The 24,208-nt window shown below is 47.4% G+C and overlaps 1 protein-coding gene across 12 annotated transcripts in view; it reads right to left on the bottom strand.

Moving 5' to 3' along the window:
• Nucleotides 1-8: 8 nt before the first annotated feature.
• Nucleotides 9-24,208, bottom strand: part of ACLY (ATP citrate lyase) — a 62,106-nt gene continuing 37,906 nt past the window's right edge. For all 12 annotated transcript variants that reach the window (XM_063798578.1, XM_054670885.2, XM_024350306.3 and 9 more), the window contains 14 exons: nucleotides 23,770-23,938; nucleotides 19,112-19,216; nucleotides 17,641-17,837; nucleotides 15,722-15,803; nucleotides 14,655-14,765; nucleotides 10,331-10,458; nucleotides 9,636-9,729; nucleotides 6,896-7,050; nucleotides 5,118-5,268; nucleotides 4,775-4,918; nucleotides 2,558-2,671; nucleotides 2,122-2,204; nucleotides 1,792-1,868; nucleotides 9-993 (listed from right to left, as the gene is read on the bottom strand). In XM_063798578.1, the coding sequence (XP_063654648.1) occupies nucleotides 899-993; nucleotides 1,792-1,868; nucleotides 2,122-2,204; nucleotides 2,558-2,671; nucleotides 4,775-4,918; nucleotides 5,118-5,268; nucleotides 6,896-7,050; nucleotides 9,636-9,729; nucleotides 10,331-10,458; nucleotides 14,655-14,765; nucleotides 15,722-15,803; nucleotides 17,641-17,837; nucleotides 19,112-19,216; nucleotides 23,770-23,938 (1,705 nt within the window). In that variant the 3' untranslated portion in view covers nucleotides 9-898. The remainder of the gene's footprint in view (nucleotides 994-1,791; nucleotides 1,869-2,121; nucleotides 2,205-2,557; nucleotides 2,672-4,774; nucleotides 4,919-5,117; nucleotides 5,269-6,895; nucleotides 7,051-9,635; nucleotides 9,730-10,330; nucleotides 10,459-14,654; nucleotides 14,766-15,721; nucleotides 15,804-17,640; nucleotides 17,838-19,111; nucleotides 19,217-23,769; nucleotides 23,939-24,208) is intronic.

Raw genomic sequence — 24,208 nt, 5'->3', positions numbered from 1 at the left:
CAGCAGTATGCCTTCATTGTTACTATATAGTTTATTTAAACCAGACTATGATAATACAGAGAAGAGACTGAGGTGGCAGCTGCCCAGAATCTTTGTGGATTACAGATGCAAAGTAGTTAGGAGTCCTTGGACCCACACTTCAGTTACAGACAGACAAATCAGCTGCATAAATACAGAGAACATAACACACAAGACATTTCACAGCTTTCTGCATTTCCATTTTAAATGTATGTATGTTACAACTTTACATATTAAGTTACTACTCCACATATTTTGTGACAATGGCTAAGGATGCAATGGCCCCATCCCCCTGACATAAACAGACTCTGGTCTGCAACACAGAACATTTCAGTGGGATACCAAACAAGCCCTTAACACATAACATACAAAAAGATCTTTAAAAATCAGATTAATACAATGTTCTTCATGTTATATAAGGAAGAAGAAAGGGAAGTAAAAAAAAAAAAGAGACATTGGGGTGCTTTAAATGTATAGTATCTTGAGGCCATAAATGTTTCATTCCCTTCCTCCAAAGGAGAAAAAAATGTTTAACTAATGGAAAAAGAAAGCAACATCCTAACGCCCTACAATGAGGAAGACCCCATCCTGACAGTACTTAGATGCTTCCATATAATAAATACAGCAGGTAGCAGAGCAAAGTCACAAATATTGGCTTGGTTTTTATTTCTATGCTTATAAAAAAAAATATGAAGCTTCTTTGTGTGGACTGAAGGGGTGTTAGCCTGTGGATGTTGGTCTTCGGTGCCTGTACCCCAGTGGCTGTTTACATTCCAGGCCCCTGCTAAATAAAGCAGGCTCCACTGCCAGCTGTCTGTACACTTTTTCCTGGGGGAGGAGTTCTTGTCTTCAGTTTACTGCAGTAGGGTTCCTGGCTCTGTTACATGCTCATGTGTTCCGGAAGAACATATGAAATATCATCCCACGGATGACGATACAGCCCCTGCTTCAGCCTCTTCTGATCAAGATAGTGTCCTAAAATGAAGCAAACACATCTTTTTTATTAGAGCTTCATAAGCCTGGTGAGAGGAAGAGGCTAAGGAAGGGAAATCTTTCTAACACACAAAAAAAGTAGACACAAAGCAGTGGGAAGTTTAGTCCAAATCCACTGTATAGGTAGATGAGGCGGACTTTGTACAAGGGAGCTGTTGGATCTGATTCTATTTTCCTTTAAATTAAAACAAAATTTTAAAGGGAAAAAATAAAATAAATAATAAAAATAGGCCGGGCACGGTGGCTCACGCCTGTAATCCCAGCACTTTGGGAGGCCGAGGTGGGCAGATCACGAGGTTGGGAGATCGAGACCATCCTGGCTAACATGGTGAAACCCCGTCTCTACTAAAAATACAAAAAATTAGCCAGGCGTGGTGGCATGCGCCTGTAGTCCCAGCTGCTTGGGAGGCTGAGGCAGGAGAATCGCTTGAACCCGGGAGGCGGAGGTTGCAGTGAGCTGAGACCGCGCCACTGCACTCCAGCCCGGTGACAGAGCAAGACTCAGTCTCAAAAAAAAAAAAAAAAAAAATTTCCTGGGCTAGCAATCATTTCTAAGAACAAAGGAACAATGATAAAGATAAGGGGAAAGGTTAAAGTAAGAAAGGAAAGATTAAGAACAATGATTAAGAGGATATGACATTTCTTCTGTAGAAACTGAACCACAAAAAGAAAATTAAAAAAGAAAAAAAAAAAAAAAGAAACTCAACCCCATGGGTAAGTGGTGTAGCTGAACCGTGGGGTTTAAAAAAAAACACTTAAAACAACAACGAACGGACTCACCAATGAAGCCCATACTCCTTCCCAGCACAAAGATGCCATTGAGGGCTCCAATGTCAATATATTCATCAGCTTCCTCCCTGCAACACACAATCAACTTGTAGTTTTAAAAGGCTCACGTGACTGCCCTCCTCCCCACAGACAGTACTACTACTGCCCAAGAATGAGAAGAAAAGGGGTGCTCTGGGTGGTAGCATTACAGGCAATTTTTGTTTTCTTCTTTATACCTCTCCTTATTTTTCAAATATTCTGAGTATGCATTACTTTTATAGTTCGGAGGAAACAACAAAAATCAACAAACGTAATGAAGAAGAAAACAGCTGCAATGCTCACCGAGTAAAGGACCCACAGTTTCTAAGCATGTCTACAAATGCGACTCCGATGAGACCATCTACATTCAGGATAAGATTTGGCTTCTGGGAAGGCAAAAAAATTCAAAGCATTTATCATTATTTCTCATTTTTTCTTCATAATTTTCCACTGTCACTACTATTACTACGAATTGTGACCATCATTTTAAAACCTTCTACCAGCCCCACTGGTTGACACTGTGTCTGACTCAGTTCAATTCCCAGCATCTAGCAAAGTACCCAACACCTAGTTGACATTTAGTGCATGTCTGTTAAATTTAGTTATGAAACAAAAATAACATTTCCAGAAAACTAGGTTTGCTTTTAGCTGCATAATCAAAATGTAACGTGGCTCCTATTTCCTCCAATAAACTTGTCCAACGTAATATTAGGGAATTAGGAAGTTTTTTCTTTGTTACCTTCGAGGTGGTAATCTTCTCTACTTCCAGTGCATAATCGAGCAGAGGAGTGGCAGGGAAGTGCTGCCTGACGTAATCTTTGAGGATCTGCACTCGCATGTCTGGGTTGTTTATCTAGAAATGAACCCAACGGTACAGAGGAACACTCACACACTGCTGGGATGTGTTTGTTCATACTTGTGTTACAGGTAGGTAGAACTGGACATATCCCAGCGGCGATTCAGGAACCTGGCCCACGTGTACCATTCCATGTGGCACCAATTGTGCTAATGCCATGAGGCTGGCTTTTGAAGTCCTCTCACATCTCAGTTGGGACACAAAACAACCTTGGCAGGTTCTCACTTTTAAGTTGCAAGGAAGAAACTGAGCCCTGAGATGTTCAGGGAACTGGCCAGGTCCTACAGTGTTGAGCAGCAGAGGTCTGAAAGTTAACCACTCTCCAACTCAAGAGTCTTAGGTTCCAGCCTCCAGCCATGCCCCCGCCAGCTCTGTGCCTACTCAAGCTGTGACAAAGTTCAACACTAAACAAACACGTGTTGAGTGTGGGGAGGCAAAGTATTCCCAAAATTTTAGGAAAAACTCTAGACCTGCTGTGAATGAAATTAACCACCTGTCAGTGGGGGAGGAAGATGATCTAGGGACATACCAAATCGAATACCAAAACAACTTCAGCCCTCAGCAAAAGAGATAGCTGGGTCAGTACATCCTCTAGAAAGCGGGGAGCTCAAAGAGTGAATGAGTGAGTGTGGAGTGCAAGTCTAGCATTATCTTAGAAAGAGGCTCTGTGCTGTACATAGGCATGTTGTTATATGCTCAGGAGCTGGGGCTGGCTGAGCAAAGTCCAGCAAGTCCTGGATGGAATGTCCCTCAGAGCCACCCACCTTCCCTGCTTGGTTCTGAGCTGGTCCTTGCTCATCAAGCAACCTCTGGGTATCACCTGAGATGGCCAAGTGTTTGGCTGCCTAGAAGGTGGTGTCCTGAATCACATGCATGACCTTCGTGTTAATACTCCCCACCTAGGCCAGTGGAGTGACCAAATAAATGAGGTTGCTGGAGCTACAGAGCCAAGGAGCCCAGGGTAAAGGGATCTACTAAGGAGTTGTCCCCATAAGGCCCTGAGCAGCTGCCAGTGACCTCATCTCTTGCTCTTCGGTTTCTAACCACAGCACAATATAAGGACATAGAAATGACCGGCCCTGTGTGAGACTATATAAACTGTTTCAAATATTTACTGTCCTTTCCCACTGGTCTCTCCCAATCAGATATGCCTTGATATTATCACTCTTCCTGCCCCAGTGATGTCACAAATAACCACTTGACTTGCGGTGGCCAATGAAATGTGAGTGAAGGTGAATCATGTAAGGCTTTAAGAGCCTGCACGTGGTCCTGCCATTGCTGTTATCCTGCTGACGTGAGGCCAGCACATCCCAGACGGCGGCTGTTCCTTCGGCACAGATGGCAGAGAACAGGCACAGCAAACCCTCAGTGGATGTAGTGTGAATGAGACATAAACCTTTGCTATGGTAATCCACTGAGATTTTTGGAGTTGTCTGTTACTGCGGAATGAGGTATTATCTAGCCGAAGGTGACCAATATGTCCCCTCAACCTGACCTTGGCCCTTTTACCCATAAGATTCATTTGGGAAACCAAAGTTACCAAGTTTTCCATCTCATTTCAACTGCTATTTCCATACTGCAAGCGAACGACAGAAAAACTGTTAAAGGCAATCTGTATTATAACATGGAAAAAATAGCTGCTTTGTATTTGGCATCTGTCAACACATCCAAAGCTTTGTATGTTGGAATTGAAAGCTTAGGTATTCTCCCAAATAAATTAATGCCCCCACTATCACCACCCACCCAGTAGATCCATCCCACTTTTTTTTTTTTTTTTTTTTGAGATGGAGTTTCACTCTTGTTGCCCAGGCTGGAGTGCCATGGCACAATCTCGGCTCACCACAACCTCCACTTCCCAGGTTCAAGCAATTCTCCTACCTCAGCCTTCTGAGTAGCTGGGATTACAGGCATGCACCACCACGCCTGGCTAATTTTTTTGTATTTTTAGTAGAGACGGGGTTTCTCCATGTTGGTCAGGCTGGTCTCCAACTCCCGACCTCAAGTGATCCACCTGCCTTGGCCTCCCAAAGTGCTGGGATTACAGGCATGGGCCACCGCGCCTGGCCTCCATCCCACTTTTTTAGGAGAGTAACAACTCACCGACTTCACTCGGTGACCAATGCCCATGATCAGCTTCCCTTCCTTCTTCATCTTGTTCACAAACTCCATGGGGATAATGCCACTGTCAAAGGCTTTACTGAACATCTTGGCTGCTGCATCCAAGGCACCCCCAAACCGATCCCCCTGGAGGAGAAACAAGTGCATGTTGCCTTGAGCTTTAAGAGTTTCCTTCAGCTGGGCAAACCAACCCAGTGTGTCCCGAACGGCCCTGAGCACTGGGTTTTACACTCAGGGGCTCCTTCTAGGGCCCTGCTGTGGCAAAGCAGCATGAGGCCAGGGCCCAGTGTCCCCACTGTTCACCTCCCATGATGACAGTACTTACGATGGTGAGCAGCCCTGAGGTGAGGCTGGAGACCAGGTCTTTCCCAGCTCGCGCACAAATGATGGTGTTGTGGGCTCCAGAGACGGCTGGCCCATGATCAGCTGTCACCATCAGACACATCTCAATGAACTGGCAAGAGTACTTAGGCAACCTGGAGTGGGGGGAACAAAGGCCAGGAGATGGTTGACAAGGCCATGCTCGTACTTTCCCCCATCTCCCTAAACAAGTCATTCAAATCCAAGAAGGGTAACTACCAATCCAAGTCTAATACTACCACACAACTCTAAGGCAAAACCTCCTGATTCTTTTCTTTAGACAGAGTCTCATTCTGCCGCCTAGGTTGGAGTGCAGTAGTGCGATCTTGGCTCACTGCAACCTCCACCTCCTAGGTTCAAGCAATTTGCCTGCCTCAACCTCCCAAGTAGCTGGGACTACAGGTACGCACCACCACGCCAGGCTAATTTTTGTATTTTTAGTAGAGACGAGATTTTGCTATATTGGCCAGGCTATCTCGAACTCCTGGCCTCAAGTGATCTGCCCACCTCGGCCTCCCAAAGTGCTGGGATTACATACAGGCATGAGCCACCGCGCCCGGCCCCAAATACTGTTTGTAAAATAGAGTTTGAAACCAGAGTTTTGAATCTATTCTTTGATCAGTGATTTTCAGCATGAGTTGCCTGCACCAGGATTTGACCTGTATTTGTGGCTATGCTCCATGTGCCAGACAGACAGGAGGTGAGAACCCTGTCCCTTCACAGTGTGAGAGGCCCCATGCCTCATTCCTGTAGTATTCAACCTCCCAACTAAGAATCAGGAACAAAGTATGGAGAGGTGGGAGGCAGGAGCAGACAGAGAGAGACCTGCTCAGGTGTTATAACCCGTGAACTTTTCCCAGGAAGGGTCCAAAGCAGGACCAAGACCCATCTCTCTGCAGGTGAGGGCATGACACAACCAAAGACATTGACCTGGCCTTCTGCCCAGCATCACATTAAGCCCAGGGCTCTGTGAATCACATACTCACTGGCTCCCCTGCCCAGCCGTCAGTCCCACGGGAGGGCTAAGATTGGGAGTTGCAGAGAAAACCAATTTTTTCTAACATTCAAGCTGATGGGAGAAACAAATTTGCAAAGTGAACACAAGGTACTTTCTTTTTTTTTTTTTGAGACGGAGTATTTTTGCTCTTGTTGCTCAGGCTGGAGTGCAATGGTGTGATCTTGGCTCACTGCAAACTCCACCTCCCGGGTTCAAGTGATTCTCCTGCCTCAGCCTCCTGATTAGCTGGGATTACAGGCGTGCACCACTATGCCTGGCTAACTTTTTGTATTTTTAGTAGAGATGGGGTTTCACCATGTTGGCCAGGCTGGTCTTGAATTCCTGACCTCAGGTGATCCACTCACCTCGGCCTCCCAAAGTGCTGGGATGACAGGCGTGAACCACCGCGCCTAGCCCATAAGGTACTTTCTATCTGTTCAGCAGCTCCACCAGGCCCACACTCCTTAGGCCACCACATCTTTCCAGTTCTCTCCTGCCTAACCTCTATCTGGCTGTCAAGAGATCTGCATTTGGCCAGGTGCGGTGGCTCATGTGACTGGACTTTCTGTCCTTGGAAGACTTAGGAATAGCTTATGTGTCCTTCCTCTGGCCGTTCAATTGACCTGTGGCCCCAAAGATTGACCTTGGACACACTCCCCAGGCCTGTCCACTCCCACCCCTTTGTTGGGGGAAAATCATTAACTCTGAGCTGCAGGGCCCTGTCATCTTCTGCCCTCCATGCTCACCTTTTCTGGAACCAGAGGAGGCCGAGGACCCCGCCAATGCCCATCTCTTCCTTGAAGACTTCAGTGATGGGCATGCCCGCGTAGATGAGCTCCTGTCCTCGCTCATCGCAGATGCTGGTCATGAACGAGGCAGGTTTGCGGATCAAACCAAGCTCCTGGGCAGAGATGGGGAAGAGGGAAGCAGGGCCCTGGTGACCACCACAGATTTTTCCAGGACTGCCCTGCTGTGTGTACTCTCAGAACCAAAGCGCCCCAGGAATGTCGTAAACTCTGGCAGCCAAGTAACAACTCTCAGACAAAGTTTTCCCAAGAAAGAAGTGCAAAAGCCCTTTCATTAGATCATTTTGGACATAGAAAACAGGAGGACCCATGATACCACTTGGCATCAGCACTATCAGCTCTATTTCTATCCTTCCCTGAGCATTTGCTGGGCTAGGAAATAGCCTAAGCAGTTTATATCCATTGCTTCATTTCTGGAGGGGGACCAGAGTCTCTCTGTTGCCCAGGCTGGAGTACACTGGTGAGACCAGAGCTCATTTCAGCCTCAAACTCCTAGCTAGGCTCAAGCGATCCGCCCAGCTATGCCTCCCAGTAGCTGGGGCAACAAGGCACGCACCGCCACGCCTGGCTAATTTTAAAATTTTTTTGTAGACAGGGTCTTGCTATGCTGTCCAGGCTGGTCTTAAACTCTTGTGCTCAAGCAGTTCTCCCACCTCGGCCTCCCCAAGTGCTGGGATTACAGGCGTGAGACCCAGTCCATTGCTTCTTTTTTTTTTTTTTTGAGACGGAGTCTCGCTCTGTCGCCCAGGCTGGAGTGCGGTGGTACGATCTCAGCTCACTGCAAGCTCCGCCTCCCAGGTTCATGCCATTCTCCTGCCTCAGCCTCCCAAGTAGCTGGGACTACAGGCGCTTGCCACCATGCCCAGCTAATTTTTTGTAATTTTAGTAGAGATGAGGTTTCACCGTTTTAGCCAGGATGGTCTCAATCTCCTGACCTCATGATCCGCCTGCCTCGGCCTCCCAAAGTGCTGGGATTACAGGCGTGAGCCACTGCATCCAGCCCATTGCTTCATTTTAACCTCACAAAGGAGAAGCATTCCTTGTGTTATAGCAAAAAAAAAAAAAAAAAAAATGAGGCTTAGAGAGGTTCAGTAACCAGCCCAAGGTCACCTGGGTAAGAAATGGTAAAATGAATCCAAAGAGAAAATCTTACATACACTTCAGATATAGCTGCCAACCATAACAACGTAATGGGGCAGGGCACAGTGGCTTATGCCTGTAATCTCAGCACTTTGGGAGACCAAGGCAGGCGGATCACTTGAGGTCAGGAGTTCGAGACCAGCCTGGCCAACATGGTGAAACCCCATGATCTATTGAAACTACAAAAATTAGCTGGGCGTGGTGGTATGTGTCTGTAACCCCAGTTACTCGGGAGGCTAAGGCAGGAGAATCACTTGAATCGGGGAGGAGGAGGTTGCAGTGAGCAGAGATCGCACCATTGCACTCCAGCTTCAGCAACAAAAGTGAAACTCCGTCTCAAAAAAAAAAAAAAAAAGGGACGAGATACGTGGCTAAAGAAATGGGGGAGCCCTTCAATATGTCTTTTACCCAGGGGACGGGGACTGAATTCCTGAATTTCCCATTTCCAGAGTTGAGGCAAATCAGCCAATTTAGTCCAATCCTATTTCTCCAATTATCCTCTATGAATTTTTAAAATGCTTTACAGTTACATTTTTATTACAAAAACAACATGAATATGTTCTCTATCTCTCTCTCTCCTTTTTTTTTTTTTGAGACGGAGTTTCGCTCTTGTTGCCCAGGCTGGAGTGCAATGGCACGATCTTGGCTCACTGCAACCTCTGCCTCCCGGGTTCAAGCAATTCTCCTGCCTCAGCTTCCCGAGTAGCTGGGATTATAGGAGCCCACCACCGCGCCTGGCTAATTTTTGTATTTTTTCAGTAGAGATGGGGTTTCACCATGTTAGCCAGCCTGGTCTCGAACTTTTGACCTCAGGTGATCCGCCCACCCTGGCCTCCCAAAGTGCTGGGATTACAGGCATGAGCCACCAGGCCCAGCCCTTTTTTTTTTTTTTTTTTTTTTAAATTACAGACAGGGTCTCACTCTGTCACCCAGGCTGGAGTGCAGTGGCACAGTCATGGCTAACTTCAGCCTTCAACTCCTGGTCTCAAGCAGTCGTCCCACCTTGACCTCCAAAAGTGTCAACTTGACTGGATTGAGGGACACAAAGTATTAATCCTGGGTGTGTCTGTGTAGGTGTTGCTAAAAGAGATTAACATTTGAGTCAGTGGGCTGGGGAAGGCAGATCCACCCTTAGTGTAGTGAGCATAATCTAATCAGCTTCCAGCAAATATAAAGCAGGCAGAAAAATGTGAAGAAGAGAGACCAGCCTAGCCTCCCAGCCTACATCTTTCTCCTGTGCTGGATGCTTCCTGCCCTCAAACATCGGACTCCAAGTTCTTCAGTTTTGGGACTCGGACTGGCTCTCCTTGCTCCTCAGCTTATAGACAGCCTACTGTGGTACCTTGTGATCATGTAAGTTAATACTTAATAAACTCTCCTTTATATATATATATCCTATTAGTTCTGTCCCTCTAAGAGATCCCCGACTAATACAGAAGGCCTGGTTTCCAAGAGTTCAAGGCAAATCAACGTGAAACCCACCACCATAGACCCACAGATCTCGCTTGCTCACGCTGTTAGGGACATTTAAGGCACCTACCCTGGCCCAGGAGTAGTCCATGGGCACGGTTGGGGGCGGCACCTCCTGGGCAGGTACAATGACTCCATTGGCCACGAGATCTTCGTATACAGACCTGGGAGGCAGGAAAAAAAAGACATCCATGTGGATTTTCTTATTTTGGGCTCCTGTAAGACATCCCAAGAATGCTCTATCTAACCCAAACACTGCAGGTTTCTTAGTTTACTCTTACCTGCTGAATTCTGAGAACTAAATGAAAAGAAGTTCTAGCCAAGACTGCACCTGCCCCTCTGCTCCCTACTACCTCATGTCCCAATCTCTGGATGGCAAGGAAGGACACAGCCGGGAGTCCAGGCAGGTTTAAGAGGTAGAAATGGGGAGAGATCACAGGATATCTAATAACTCTCTATCAATCATAGATAACACTCTCTAAACATTTTCATGTGGAGCTCTCATCTATGGCTGCCACCTCCCAGCCAAATAGGTAGGCTCAGAAACTCAACACATTTTAATACCAGCCTAGACCTACTGCTTCCACAAACTAAATAAAACAAAAGGAAAGCCAAAGAGAAAGAGGATTTTGAACCATCCATACAGCTGCGCTAGACATCGAGAGGGACCAGGAATACAGGATGTCCCTGTGTGGGAGAGGCTGCTGTCTCAGGAGGGATTTGGAAAGGAGGGGGAGGCCGGCATCCTCCCCAAGGTCCACTTACTGGATGATCTCTCCAAGCTCATCAAAGCTCCGGGGCACAAACACTCCTGCTTCCTTCAAAGCCTGGTTCTTGGCTACTGCAGTTTCAGAAGCCTGGTTGGCACAAGCTCCAGCATGGCCAAACTGGACCTGGAAAGCAAAGGAAAGTAGCTTTACTGCTAATCCCCCAAGAGTGAACATAGAATCCCCATGTAAAGTGTGCTAAACACTTTACATGAATCACTTCATTTAAGCCTCAAGCAAGCTCACTGAATAGGTACAATAGATGATTTCCATTTTACAGACAAGGAAACCAAAGCACAGAGAAGTTCAGGAGCTTCCTCAGGGTCACGCAGCTAATGTGCATGGAAGTCAGGATACAAAGACTGGCAGCCCAACTCCAGAATCACCTTCCTCTGCCTCCTGGGTTCCAGCGATTCTCCTGCCTCAGCCACCCGAGTAGCTAGGATTACAGGTGCCTGCCACCACGCCCAGCTAATTTTTGTATTTTTAGTAGAGATGGGGTTTCACTATGTTGGTCAGGCTGGTCTCGAACTCCTAACCTCAGGTGATCCACCAGCCTCGGCCTCCCAAAGTGCTGGGATTACAGGTGTGAGCCACCACGCCTGCCCCCCCGCTTTTTTTTTTTTTTTTTTAAAGTGACAGGGTCTCACTGTCACCCAAGCAGGAGTAAAGTGATGCAGTCATGGTTCACTGGCACCTTGGCCTCCTTGGGCTCAGGTAATCCTCCCACCTCAACCTCCTTAATAGCTGGGACTATAGATATGTGCCCAGGAGGCTGAGGTTGCAGTGAGCCAAGATTGCGCCACTGCACTCCAGCCAGGGTGATAAGAGCAAGACTCCGTCTCAAAAAAAAAAAAAAAAAAAAAAAAAAAAAAAAAAAAAAAAAAAAAAAGAAGTGCTAAATGGTGTCTGTGTCTTTTCTTTCTTTTTTTTTTTTTTTTTTCGAGACAGGGTCTCGCTCCAGTTCCCCAGGCTGGAATGCAGTGGTGCTATCTTGGCTCACTGCAGCCTCAACCTCCCAGGCTCGGGTGATTCTCCCACCTCCTCCCGTGTAGCTGGGACTACAGGCGTATGCCACCACAGGTGTATGCCTGGCTAAAAGTTTTTTGAGTTTTGTAGTAGAGACAGGGTTTCGCCATGTTGTCCAGGCTGGTCTCCAACTCCTGGACTCAAGCAACCCACCCACCTCAGCCTCCCAAGCTGCTGGGATTACAGGCATGAGCCAGCGCGCCCAGCGTGACTGAGTCTTTAATCAAGCGATGGAGGAAATTAACCCACAAGACATCTGATGCAAAGCCTTGTCTTAGGATGGGGTGCAGAGAGTAATCATAGTACTATCTAACCTGTTTACATAACACTATGTTCAGGCACTTTTCTAAGAGTTTTACTCATTCAATCTCAGTAGCTATGATCGTTTCCTATAAAAAAGGAAATGGGAGCACAGATGGGTAAAGTGATTTATCCCACGTCACACAGGTAGCATGTGGTAGCACTTGAACCTAGGCAATCTGGCCTCAGCCTGTGCTCTTCACCATGCAAACAGAACAAAAAGGTGAAAAGGTTAGGAACTGCTGCTCTGTAAGCAAAGGTTGAAAGACACCTTAAAGCGTGAGTTCCCAATGCGTTCTTTGTAGGATTTAATCTGCATCGGCAGATGGGTGGGAAGAAGAGAGTCTATATTCAGAAACCCTAGGTTTAAAGAAGTTAAGTTTCTTGTAACTCTGGATTTCTCAAAACTAAAAACAAAATTTCTAAAAGGGAGATGAATTATTTAAAAAACAAAACTAAAGGGCTGGGCGCAGTGGTTCACGCCTGTAATCCCAGCACTTTGAGAGGCCGAGATGGGTGGATCATGAGGTCAGGAGATTGAGACCATCCTAGCTAACGGTGAAACCCCATCTCTACTAAAAGAATACAAAAAAAATTAGCCGAGTGTGGTGGTGGGCGTCTGTAATCTCAACTACTTGGGAGGCTGAAACAGCAGAATGGCGTGAACCCTGGAGGCGGAGCTTGCAGTGAGCCGAGACTGCACCACTGCACTCCAGTCTGGGCGACAGAGCGAGACTCCGTCTCAAAAAAAAAAAAACCACAAAAACCTAAAATAATTCAAGGACCCACCCCACCCATGGGGTGATGAGTGCCGCCAGATACTGAAATGCGAGGTGCTCACCCTCTTAGAAGTGTCCTGATCATGGTGGGGATGGGGAGGTGGGGTGGAAAGGCGGAGGGGCTGGTAATGCAAAGCAAGCCAGGAGAAACAATGGAGGAGGGTGACTGGTTTTTGGCTGTTGGGCGAGTACAGAGTTGGGGGGAGAGCAATGGAGTTGGGGGAGAGCACTCAAGAAGAAAGAGAATCGGCTGGGCGCGGTAACTCACGGCTGTAATCCCAGCACTTTGGGAGGCCGAGGCAGGTGGATCACCTGAGGTCAGGACTTCGAGACCAGCCTGGCCAACATGGTGAAACCCTGTCTTTACTAAAAATACAAAAATTAGCTGGGCGTGGTGGCTGTTATCCCAGCTACTTGGGAGACTGAAGTAGGAGAATTGCTTAAACCAGGAAGGCAGAGGCTGCGGTGAGCTGAGATCGCACCACTGCACTCCAGCCTAGGCGAGAGACTCCGTCTCAAAAAAAAAAAAAAAAAAAAGGAGAATCAGGAACAGCTTCATGGAATAAGTGGACTGACAAGGCATGGGGAAAAAAAGAATAGTTTCTAAGACCTATGCACGCCAGACCTTTACAATTACTTCCTCATTTAAGTCATACAACAACCTTGCGGCATGGCATCCTCATTTTACAGCTCAGGAAACAGTTACCAAGAGGCTAAATGACTTGCCCAGGTCTACCAAGATCTGATTTTAAAGATCTGATCTCAGCTCACTGCATCCTCTGCCTCCCAGGTTCAAGCAATTCTCCTGCCTCAGCCTCCCGAGTAGCTGGCATTATATGCCCCTGCCACCACGTCTGGCTACACAGATCTACCAAGGTCTGATTTTAAAGCCTGTGCAAGCAGAGCTCACCCTGGAGGGATGGGCAGGATTCTGGACCTCTCCTCCCCTTTTACTTACATGGAAAAATAAAAAACAAAACCCACATACACACACACTTTACACAAAATGGATATTATAAGCATTTACTGAACTCTGCCCTTTCTTACAGGTAATGTATCTTAAACTCTTTCTGCATCAACATATCAAGTTCCGCCTCCTTCTCTGCATGCCTGCCCTGTTTTCCATTAGTTTGTGGATATGCCATGCTGACAGTCCCCTCCTGATAAGCATGTTAAGTTGTTTCTGGGCCGGGCATGGTGGCTCACGCCTGTAATCCCAGCGCTTTGGGAGGACGAGGCAGGCAGATCACAAGGTCAGGAGCTCGAGACCAGCCTGACCAACATGGTAAAACTCCATCTCTACTAAAAATACAAAAATTAGCTGGGTGTGGTGGCATGCGCCTGTAATCCCAGCTACTCAGGAGGCTGAGGCAGGAGAATCATTTGAACCCGGGAGGTGGAGGTTGCAGTGAGCCGAGATCACACCATTGCACTCCAGCCTGGGCGACAGAGTGAGACCCTGTCTCCAAAAAAAAAAAAAAAAAAAAAAAGTTGTTTCCAGTTTTTGCTGTTAATGATACTGCAGAGTATTCTTGTACACATACCGGGTACCCGGCTTTTCCTTCAATTTCATCATCATCACGTGAGCCACCTTCAAGGTGGTAAAGGGTTCTCTAAGCCGAAGCACAGGGGCTGAAGTTTGGCGTATGATCCCCCAGCAGAAGACAGATAGCTCAGAAGCTTAGCAGACAGCAGAAGCCCAAGGAGTGTTTATATTCAACACCATCAGGTGCGCCAGACACTTTCACGTACATTTTATCATTTTAACACATCAAGAACAAACCTTTCCTTCTACCACCTCTCCCCACACAAAACATCTCACCAAGCCCCGCCCAGCTGAGCCCAGGCTGTGTCCTTCTCCCTCCTCGGCCTCCCTTTCATCAGCAAAGCCCTTCTCATCCCCTAAACTACAGTTCAAACATCACCTTCTCAGGGATGCCATCTCAACTTCTCCAGACAGCTGGTTGCTACCTACGCCAAGTAGGGACTCAGAGCCTGACTGTAGCTTTAATCTGCTTATAAATTGTTCTCCTCCAACTGGATATAAGCTCCCAGAGAGCAGGGCCCTGGCTGGACTTTGTAGTAACCAAGCAAGTAACAAACGTTTCTTGAAGGAACTAGCTGCGAATTAATAAGATGATTACATGGTTCGCCTCAAATGCCCCCTCTTGCAATCCCCACTCCCAGCCCAGAAGTGACCCATCTCAGCCATACCTCAGAGGAGAACATGGTGGCACACGTCCCGATGCACCAGCAGACGATGGGCTTAGTGAGGCGGCCCTCCTTGATGCCCCGGCAAATCTTATATTCCTCAGCGCCCCCAATCTGCCAAGGAATGGGGAATGAGAAAAAGCCAAGTTGGTGCAGCCCATCCTGACGTAAAAACTGGATAGAAAATGGAGCGACACGGGCTTTGGCCAAATAAAAGGAGTTTAATTTCAGCCTGGATACAAGGAAGATTTCTAAAGGAACAAACAGCAGGTCTCCTAGAGGAATCTCTGGGACTCCCCCTTCCTAATCTAGAAATATAACATGATTTAGGATTAGACCTGCCTTCAGAGGTGCAAACAAGGGATGGGGTTATGGGACTCCCAAATTTTTTAGTATTTAGAAAATTTTTTTTAACTGTTCTATCCAAAAGTCATCACATTTTTTAAAAAGCGCTTTTTTTTGCTTTTTTTTTTTTTTTTTGAGACGGAGTCTTGATCTGTCTCCCAGGCTGGAGGGCAGTGGCGTTATCTCTGTTCACTGCAACCTCTGTCTCCTGGGTTCAAGTGATTCTCCCACCTCAGCCTCCCTAGTGGTTGGGATTACAAGTGTGCACCACCATGCCTGGCTAATTTTTATATTTTTAGTAGAGATGGGGTTTCACCATGTAGGCCACGATGGTCTAGAACTCCTGATCTCAAATGACCCAGTTGCCTCAGCCTCCCAAAGTGCTGGGAGGATTACAGGTGTGAGCCACCATACCTGGCCAAAAAAATGCACTTTTTTTACTCCAGCTTTCCACTGCCCACCAGGTAGAGACCATAGCCAGCCAGAGCAGAGCTTCTCTCTTATTGGCGCTAAAGTTTGGGATGCTGGGAGATTAAGAACTCCCTTCTCTGAAACATAAATGGCAGTACTAATAGTGACAACCTCGAGGCCCCAGCACCTAGGGGATGGGATTACCAGGGACTGTCCCTTTAAGTTACATGTAACCAAAATGTTTTAATTTTTCGAAAACTGAGATCATGCATTACAGTTTTAAAATCATAATTTTTTTTTTTAAAGTAACTCACCTCTCCAAGAACCACAATCATTTTGACTCCTGGAGTGTCCTGATAGCGTAACACATGATCCATGAATGTGGAGCCCGGGTACCTGTTGAGAGCAGGGAGTATCAGGATACAGGATCAGGAGGAGGCCTGGGGAAGTGTGTACAGGGTTAGGAAGCACACTTGTACTGGGTACACTGGATTTTGGGGGGATGTGGATGGCCAGTAAGGGTCCAGAGATGCCCCAGCAATAATGGACAGGGGAAGGTAGCAAATGGAACCGAAGAGAAGAAAGAGGGAAGGAGTTGGAGCTATTTAACTTGCAAAGGAAAAGACTGGGCACAAAATAAGCCCAGAGAGGTTCGCTCAGCAGTAAGAGATGACTTAGAAAGTACGCCCTGGTGCAGTTGTTTTAAAATATATCCGCAAATTCCGGCCAGGCGCAGTGGCTCACACTTGTAATCCCAGCACTTTGGGAGGCCCAGGAGGGTGGATCACCTGAGGTCAGGAGTTGCAGACCAGCCTGGCCAACATGGCGAAACCCCGTCTCTACTAAAAATACAAAAATCAGCCAGGTGTGGTGGTGGGTGCCTGTACAGTCCTAGCTACTCAGGAGGCTGAGGTGGGAGGATCGCTTGAATTTTTTGATCGTCTCAAAAACAAAAACAAACAAACAAACAAAAAAAACCTAAGAACACACACATATTTTCTTTCTTTCTGAGATGAAGTCTTGCTCTTTCACCCAGGCTTGAGTGTAGTGGTGCGATGTTGGTGCACTGCAACCTCCGCCTCCCGGGTTCAAGCAATCCTCCTGCCTCAGCCTCCAAAGTAGCTGGCACTACTGGCACATGCCACCACATCCGGCTAATTTTTTTTTGGTAGAGATGGGGGTCTCTACCAAATTCGAGACTGTGTTGCCTCAGCTAGTCTCGAATTTCTGGGCTGAAACAATCCTCCTCCCTCAGCCTCCCAAAGTGCTGGGATTATAGGCATAAGCCACTGTTCTTGGCCTCTTCATGTCTTTTGATATGATCATTATAAATCTAAGAAGACAATCTAAACAAGCAGCATTTCCTAGACGTATTCCCTGAGCCTTTGGTCAGGCAGTACCCAAGGACTGGGGATTCCCAGGCTACACCCCTAAAGACCTTGGTAAGAGTTCTTCCTCACCCAGGCATCCTATCGGAAATCATGTGGTAGAGCCAGGGAGACGAACAAGGTGACTCTATCTCAACAGCTTTTGGTTTCTAAGCCCGACAGCAGTAGTAATAGTAGGAATAATAAACAATAATGGCTAACATTTATTATGAACCTACTAAGTGCCAGACATTACTCTAAGATATAATACTGTATTCATGACCTACTGATCAGTGTTCCCACTACCAAAAATAATGAGGATACTATTATTAACTACAATAAAAACTCACTGAGCACCTGCTGAACGCAGGCCCTGGCTCAGACACTTATATGTATTACAATTCATTTATTCCTCCAGTAGCCCCATGAGGTGGGGGTATTATTTACCCATTTGATGTGTAAAAACGATGGAGGTCTAGGGAGGTTAAGTAACCGGACCAGGATGGCCCCTGCCACCCACCCCCTACTAAAGAGGGAAAATGGGATTTGAACCTCTTTAGTCCAATTTCAGAACTGGCCCTCCTAACCACTGTACTCTGCTGCCTCCCTATGGCCAATCACAACAAACAGAATTATCCCCAAAGCCCAGTCGCCCCTCCTGCACATTGTTGCCCTGTTCTGTGTTTTCCGATTTCATGCTCTGTCAGTCCTGAGACAAGAGCAGTGATGCCCCATTGTTTAGACTTCAGCAGCATTCCTGCGGGCCTGGAACTCAGGGGCAGCAAGCAGCCTGCAGGACACAGCATCGTCTCCTGGCCCACTGCTCTCAAAGCAGGAAGCCCCTCCTTGGCTTCCCAGCTGATTACCTGTCCCCACCAATGGCCACGCCCTCATAGACGCCATCCGTGGTCCGAGAGATGATATTGTTGAGCTCGTTGGACATGCCTCCGGAACGTGAGACATAGGCCACGCTGCCTGGGCGGTACAGTTTGGAGGCCAGGATGTTGTCCAGCATCCCACCCGTGTTGCCAATCTTAAAGCACCCAGGCTTGATGCCTCCAACCTGTGGGGGCAGAAACCACAATCAGGGAGGAAGGTGACTTCCAGATTCACCACAAAGAATCACAAAGCCCCTGCATTACTGCCCAGCCCCTTCTGGCCAGGCTGGGGAGAGAATGACCAAGAGAAATCACACTTGCCCACTGGGTTTCCTGCTTAGGAAAGTCTCCTCTCTCTCTCAAGAGACATACAGAACAAAAGAGAGCCTTATTTGTAAAGCATGGCTCACTAATTCAGGTTCAGATACGTATACTTGGCCCGGCACAGTGGCTCAGGTCTGTAATCTCAGCTCTTTGGAAATAAATACTAGCTCCAATTTTTTAATACAGTAAGAAGTAAAAATAAGCCAGGTGTGGAGGAACACTTCTGTAATCCCAGCTACTCAGGAGGCTGAGGCAGGGAGATTGCTTGAGCTTAGGAGTTCGGGGCTGCTGAAGTGTGTTATAACTGCACCTGTGAAAAGCCACTGCACTCCAGCAACACAGCGAGACCCTGCTTCTTAAAAAAACAAACAAAAAATAATTCAAAGAATAATTTCAGCCAGGCATGGTGGCTCACGCCTGCAATCCCAACACTTTTGGAGGCTGTAGGGGGCAGACTACCTGAGGTTGGGAGTTTGAGACCAGCCTGGCTAACATGGTGAAACCCTGTCTCTACTAAAAATACCAAAATTAGCCAGGCGTGGTGGTTCACACCTATAGTCCCAGCTCCTCGGGAGGCTGAGGCAGGAGAATTGCTTGAACCAAGGAGGCAGAGGCTGCAGTGAGCCAAGATCGTGCCACTGCACTCCAGCCTAGGTAACAGGGCAAGACTCCGTCTCAAAGAAAAAAAAAAAGGCCAAACACGGTGGCTCACACCTGTAACTCCAGCACTTTGGGAGGCCGAGGTGGGTGGATCACCCGATGTCAGGAGTTCGAGACCAGCCTGACCAACATGGTGAAATCCCGTCTCGACTAAAAACACAAAAATTAGCCGGACATGGTGGCGGGTGCCTGTAATCCCAGCTACTTGGGAGGCTGAGACAGGAGAATCACTTGAACCCGGAAGCGGAGGTTGCAGTGAGCCAGGATCGCGCCATTGCACTCCAGCCTAGGCATTGCAGTGAGGCTGTGTCTCAAAAAAAAAGCTAAAAATGGACAGACTGATTTTCAACACATACTTCCTGAATCTTCTCAACCTAGGAGGGAGATAGAGGAGTCAAAAAGTAAACTTCCTAAGGGCATTGAACTTCATAAGATAGCATCGAACGTTAAAAGGCTTTCCGGAGGGGAAGCTCACAGTGGCAGGTCCGATGATGGTCACTCCCTTCTGGTCCGCCTTCTTGATCAGCTTTCTCGTGAGGGCCTCAGGGATGCCTTCAGCTATGATGGCGATGGTCCGGATCTAGAGGATGACAAAAGTCCCTTCCTGTTAACTCTGCCTCAGAAAGGGCAACAAGACAGCACCGTTTAAGGGCCCACCTCCCATTCCGCATGTCCTCTTCCAGGGTCCAAGAACAAAGTAATGTTAACAATATGCCTATCAGCCGGGCGCGGTGGCTCATGCTTGTAATCCCAGCACTTTGGGAGGCCGAGGAGGGTGGATCTTCTAAGGTCAGGAGTTCGAGACCAGCCTGGCCAACGTGGCAAAACCCCGTCTCTACTAAAAATACAAAAATTAGCTGGGTATGGTGGTGCGTGCCTATAATCCCAGCTACTAGGGAGGCTGAGGCAGGAGAACTGCTTGAGCCCGGGAGGTGGAGGTTGCAGTGAGCTGAGATGGCACCACTGCACTCCAGCCTGGGTGACAGAGCGAGACTCCATCTCAAAAACAAAAACAAAACAAAACGAAAAAACAAAACCAATATGCATCTCATTCTTCCCACAGGCCTCTGCTCGTAATCACTCTAACCATCTCCTGAAAACACAAGTGGTGGATAGCCGAAACTGATCTCCACTAGCTAACGCCACAGTGATCCACCCAAGAGAGGCAGGTATTTCGGAAGCCCTGCTACAGTCATAGCAGCTACGTTCACTCTCACCCAAAAGCTCACACCCTCCTGTTATCTACCTGTTCCTGTGCCTGCTCATAAAGCAGCTATCTAAGGCTTTTCTCTTCATGGGACCCTCCGAGTCTTGTCACCATCCCCACAGGACAGGGTCAGCGTTTAAGAGAAATGAGCTGCTTCTACACTCAGCCCAGAGACGGGGTGGGAGGGGCATGGGACAGATCCAGGAATCACTTCTCTTTGGCTCTAAACCAGGGCCAGCAAACTTCTGTAAAGGGTCAAGATAGTATTGTAGGGGCCAGGTAGAGTGGCTCATGCCTGTAATCCCAGCACTTTGGGAGTCTAAGGCAGGTGGATCCCTTGAGCCCAAGAGTTCAAGGCCAGCCTGGGCAACACAGGGAGACCCGGTAGGAGGATCAATTGAACCCAGGAGGTTGAGGCTACAGTGAGTTGCATGATTGCATCACTGCACTCCAGCCTGGGCTACAGAGCAGTATGTGTGTCTCTTTAAAACCAAACAAAAACCCCTGGCTGTGCGCAGTGGCTCACGTCTATAATCCCAGCAATCTGCGAGGCCAAGGTGGGCAGATCATTTGAGATTGGGAGTTTGAGACCAGCCTGACCAACATGGAGAAAACCCATCTCTCCTAAAAATACAAAATTAGCCAGGCATAGTGATGCATGCCTGTAATCCCAGCTACTTGGGAGGCTGAGGCAGGAGAATCACTTGAACCTGGAAGGCGGAGGTTGCGGTGAGCCGAGATCACACAACTGCACTACAGCCTGGGCAATGAGAGCAAAACTCTGTCTCAAAAAACAAAAAACAAAAACAAACAAACAAACAAAAAACAGCCCTAAAACTAGGTGATGTGCTAGGTTTTGCCTTAGGCCATAGTTTGCCAACCTCTGCCCTAAACTAAAGAAGCAGCAGCCGGACGTGGTGGCTCACGCCTGTAATCTCAGCACTTTGGGAGGCCGAGGCGGTTGGATCACCTGAGGCCTGGAGTTCGAGACCAGCCTGACCAAAAAGGTAAAATCCCATCTCTATTGAAAATACAAAAATTAGCTGGGCGTGGTGGCAGGCGCCTGTAGTCCCAGCTACTCGGGAGGCTGAGACAGGAGAATTGCTTGAACCCGGGAGGTGGAGGTTGCAGTGAACTGAGATCACGCCGCTGTACTCACTCTAGCTTGGGTGATGGAGAGAGGCTCCATTTCAAAAAAAAAAAAAAAAAAAGAAGCTCATTTTCAGCAAATGTATTTTTACTTCCTCTAGGTATCAAGACAATTTTATATTCTCCAGTCATAAACTGAAATAAGCCAGTCTGGGATCAGATGATAATTTTCAACAAAATAATCAATATCCTAATTTTATTTTTTTTGAGATGGAGTCTTTCATCGCCCAGGCTGGAGTACAATAGCACGACCTTGGCTCACTGCAACTTCCACCTCCCGGATTCAAGTGATTCTCTTGCCTCAGCCTCCCAAGTAGCTGGCACTACAGGTGCCCGCCACCATACCCAGCTATTTTTTTTATTTTTAGTAGAGGCGGTGGCCAGGCTGGTCTCGAACTCCTGACCTCAAATGATCCACCCACCTTGGCCTCCCAAAGTCCTGGGATTCCAGATGTGAGTCACCGCACCCAGCCTCAAACCTGCACCTTCTGATGCAGTAGTTCAACTTCTAGAAATTTATGCTTAGGGAATAATTAAGGATATAGGCAAATGTTAATCCGAGATTGCCCATCACAAGATTTGCAAAAGCAAAAGTGATGCTGCCAGTAAGTGCTTACTGATGTGGAAAGAGCAACTGAAGAAAGCAGATTATATGAGTGGCATACAGTATTATTCCCTTTGTTCAAATCTAGAAAAGGGAGTAGATAAGGACATACCGTCATAGCAGCAGTCATGTTTTTCTGAAATGGGACCTCAAGTATTTATTTTCAACAAAACAGTATTTATCAGTATTTTGAAACTGTTCTATAATAAATATGTAATATTTTTATAATGAAATGTTGGAGTCTTTCTGAGCCTCTTCTGGCTTGGGAAGCTGACTGATTGAAAAAAAAAAAAAAAGTTTGCCGGGCGCGGTGGCTCACGCCTGTAATCCCAGCACTTTGGGAGGCCGAGGCAGGTGGATCACGAGGTCGAGAGATCGAGACCACCCTGGCCAACATGGTGAAACTCCGTCTCTACTAAAAATACAAAAAAAAAATTAGCCGGGCATGGTGGCAGGCGCCTGTAATCCCAGCTACTTGGGAGGCTGAGGCAGAAGAATCACTTGAACCCGGGAGGCGGAGGTTGCGGTGAGCCGAGATTGTGCCATTGCACTCCAGCCTGGGCAAAAAGAGTGAAACTCTGTCTCAAAAAAAAAAAAAATTTTTTTTAATTAAAATAGGCCAGGTGCAGTGGCTCACTCCTGTAATCCCAGCACTTTGGGAGGCCAAGGTGAGTGGATCACTTAAGGCCAGGAGTTCGAGACCAGTCTGGCCAACATGGTGAAACCCCATCTGTACAAAAAAAAAAAAAAAAAAAAAAGCCAGGTGTGGTGGCATGTGCTTGTAATCCCAGCTACTCAGAAGGCTGAGGCACGAGAATCACTTGAGCCTGGGAAGTGGAGGCTGTGTGACAGAGTGAGGCCCTGTCTCAAAAAAAAAAAAAATACAAACATACATAAAATAAAGTGCTTTAATCCTGATTTGTTTTTTTGTTTGTTTTTGAGACAGGATCTGGGACTTACTCTGCTGCCCAGGCTGGAGTGCAATGGCATGATAACAGCACACTGCAGCCTCAACCTCCTGAGCTTAAGCGATCCTCCTACCTTAGCCTCCCTACTAGCTGGGACTAGTGAGTGCCATCATGCCTGGCTAATCCTTTTTTAAGTACAGACAAGGTCTTGCTGTGTTGTTCAAGTTGGTCTCGAACCCCTAGCCTCAAACAATCCCCCCCGCCTCTGCCGCCCAACAAACACAAGCCATGGCATCCAGCCAATCCCGGTTTTTAAGCCAGTTATGCATAGCACAGAGAGGATATAGTGGGGGTGGGGTGGAGCCTGAGCCACCTCATTTATTTATTTAACATTTATTTATTTATTTATTTAGAGTCTCACTCTGTTGCCTAGGCTGAAGTGCAGTGGTGTGATCACAACTCACTGTAGCCTTGACCTCCCAGGCTCAAGTGATCATCCTACCTCAGCCAGCACATGCCACCATGTCCAGCTAATTCTTTTTTTTTTTTTAATTTTTTTATAGGGACAGGGTCTTGCTTTGTTGGTCTCAAACTCCTGGGCTCAAGCAATCTTCTTGCCTTGACCTCCCAAAGTGCTGGAATAACAGGCATAAGCCACCATGCCCAGCGTATATTTTATTTTACTTTATTTAATTTTTTAAAGACAGGGTCTTCCTCTGCCACCCACGCTGGAGTGCCATGGAATGATCATAGCTAACTGCAGCCTTGAACTCCTGGGTGATCAATCGATCCTCCTGCCTCAGCTTCCTGAGTAGCTGGGACTACAGGTGTGAGTCACCATGCCTGGCTTGACTAATTTTTAAGCTTTTTGTAGAGAATGGGTCTCGCTTTATTGCTTAGGCTGGTCTTGAACTCTTGGCTTCAAGCAATCTTCCTGCCTCTGCCTTCCAAAGTCCTAGGATTACAGGCATAAGTCACTGTCCTAGGCCTGAACAGCCTCTTTGTAAGCCCAGATAAGCAGCCTCTGCCCAGACTGACCTGCCCTAAGTCACTATCTTGACTTCTGAAGATCATGTGTCTCCAACCATTTCCACCTAAACCACTGGCTACTCCCAAATCCCCAGCCCTTTGTCCCAGGCAGCAGTGACGGGACATCAACCAGGAGCCATTCCTGCTTCCCCACCCTCTGTCCCCTAGAGCCCAGTGATCTACCTGCGCATAGTTCATGGTCCCCACCCCCCACCCTCCAGAGCCCAGTGATCTACCTGGGCATAGTTCATGGTCTCCATGGTGCTGTCATAGGCAGAGCGGAGAGAGGCAAAGTTGATGAGCACATCTACCTCTGGGTGCTTCCTCATGGCATCAGCCATGTTCTTGAAGACAGGGATCAGGATCTCTTTGTGCCCCCAGTAAAACTTCTGCTTGTGGTCCCCACTGTGAGAAAGTAAAAGAAGAATTAGGATATCCTCAACCTGTCAGGACTGGGGAAGGGGAAGCTGAGGGGAGGAATTTCACCTAGAAGATAGAAAAGGCATGGTCTGTGCCCTCAAAGAATTTTCATCTAAGGGACAAAGATCCCCCAGGAATACTGACTGCCTCTGTCTCTAGAATGGGCAAAGCCTTCCCCAGCAAAGGGAATGAGCTCGCTGACTCCTCAAGCCTTGCCTTTTTTTTTTCTTTTGAGACAGGGTCTTGCTCTGTCAC

This window comes from Pan troglodytes, chromosome 19 (assembly GCF_028858775.2).
Source record: "Pan troglodytes isolate AG18354 chromosome 19, NHGRI_mPanTro3-v2.0_pri, whole genome shotgun sequence".
NCBI classification, from domain to species: domain Eukaryota; kingdom Metazoa; phylum Chordata; class Mammalia; order Primates; family Hominidae; genus Pan; species Pan troglodytes.
The sequence above is the reverse complement of the archived record's forward strand: the minus strand, read 5'-3'. Positions and strand labels throughout refer to the sequence as shown.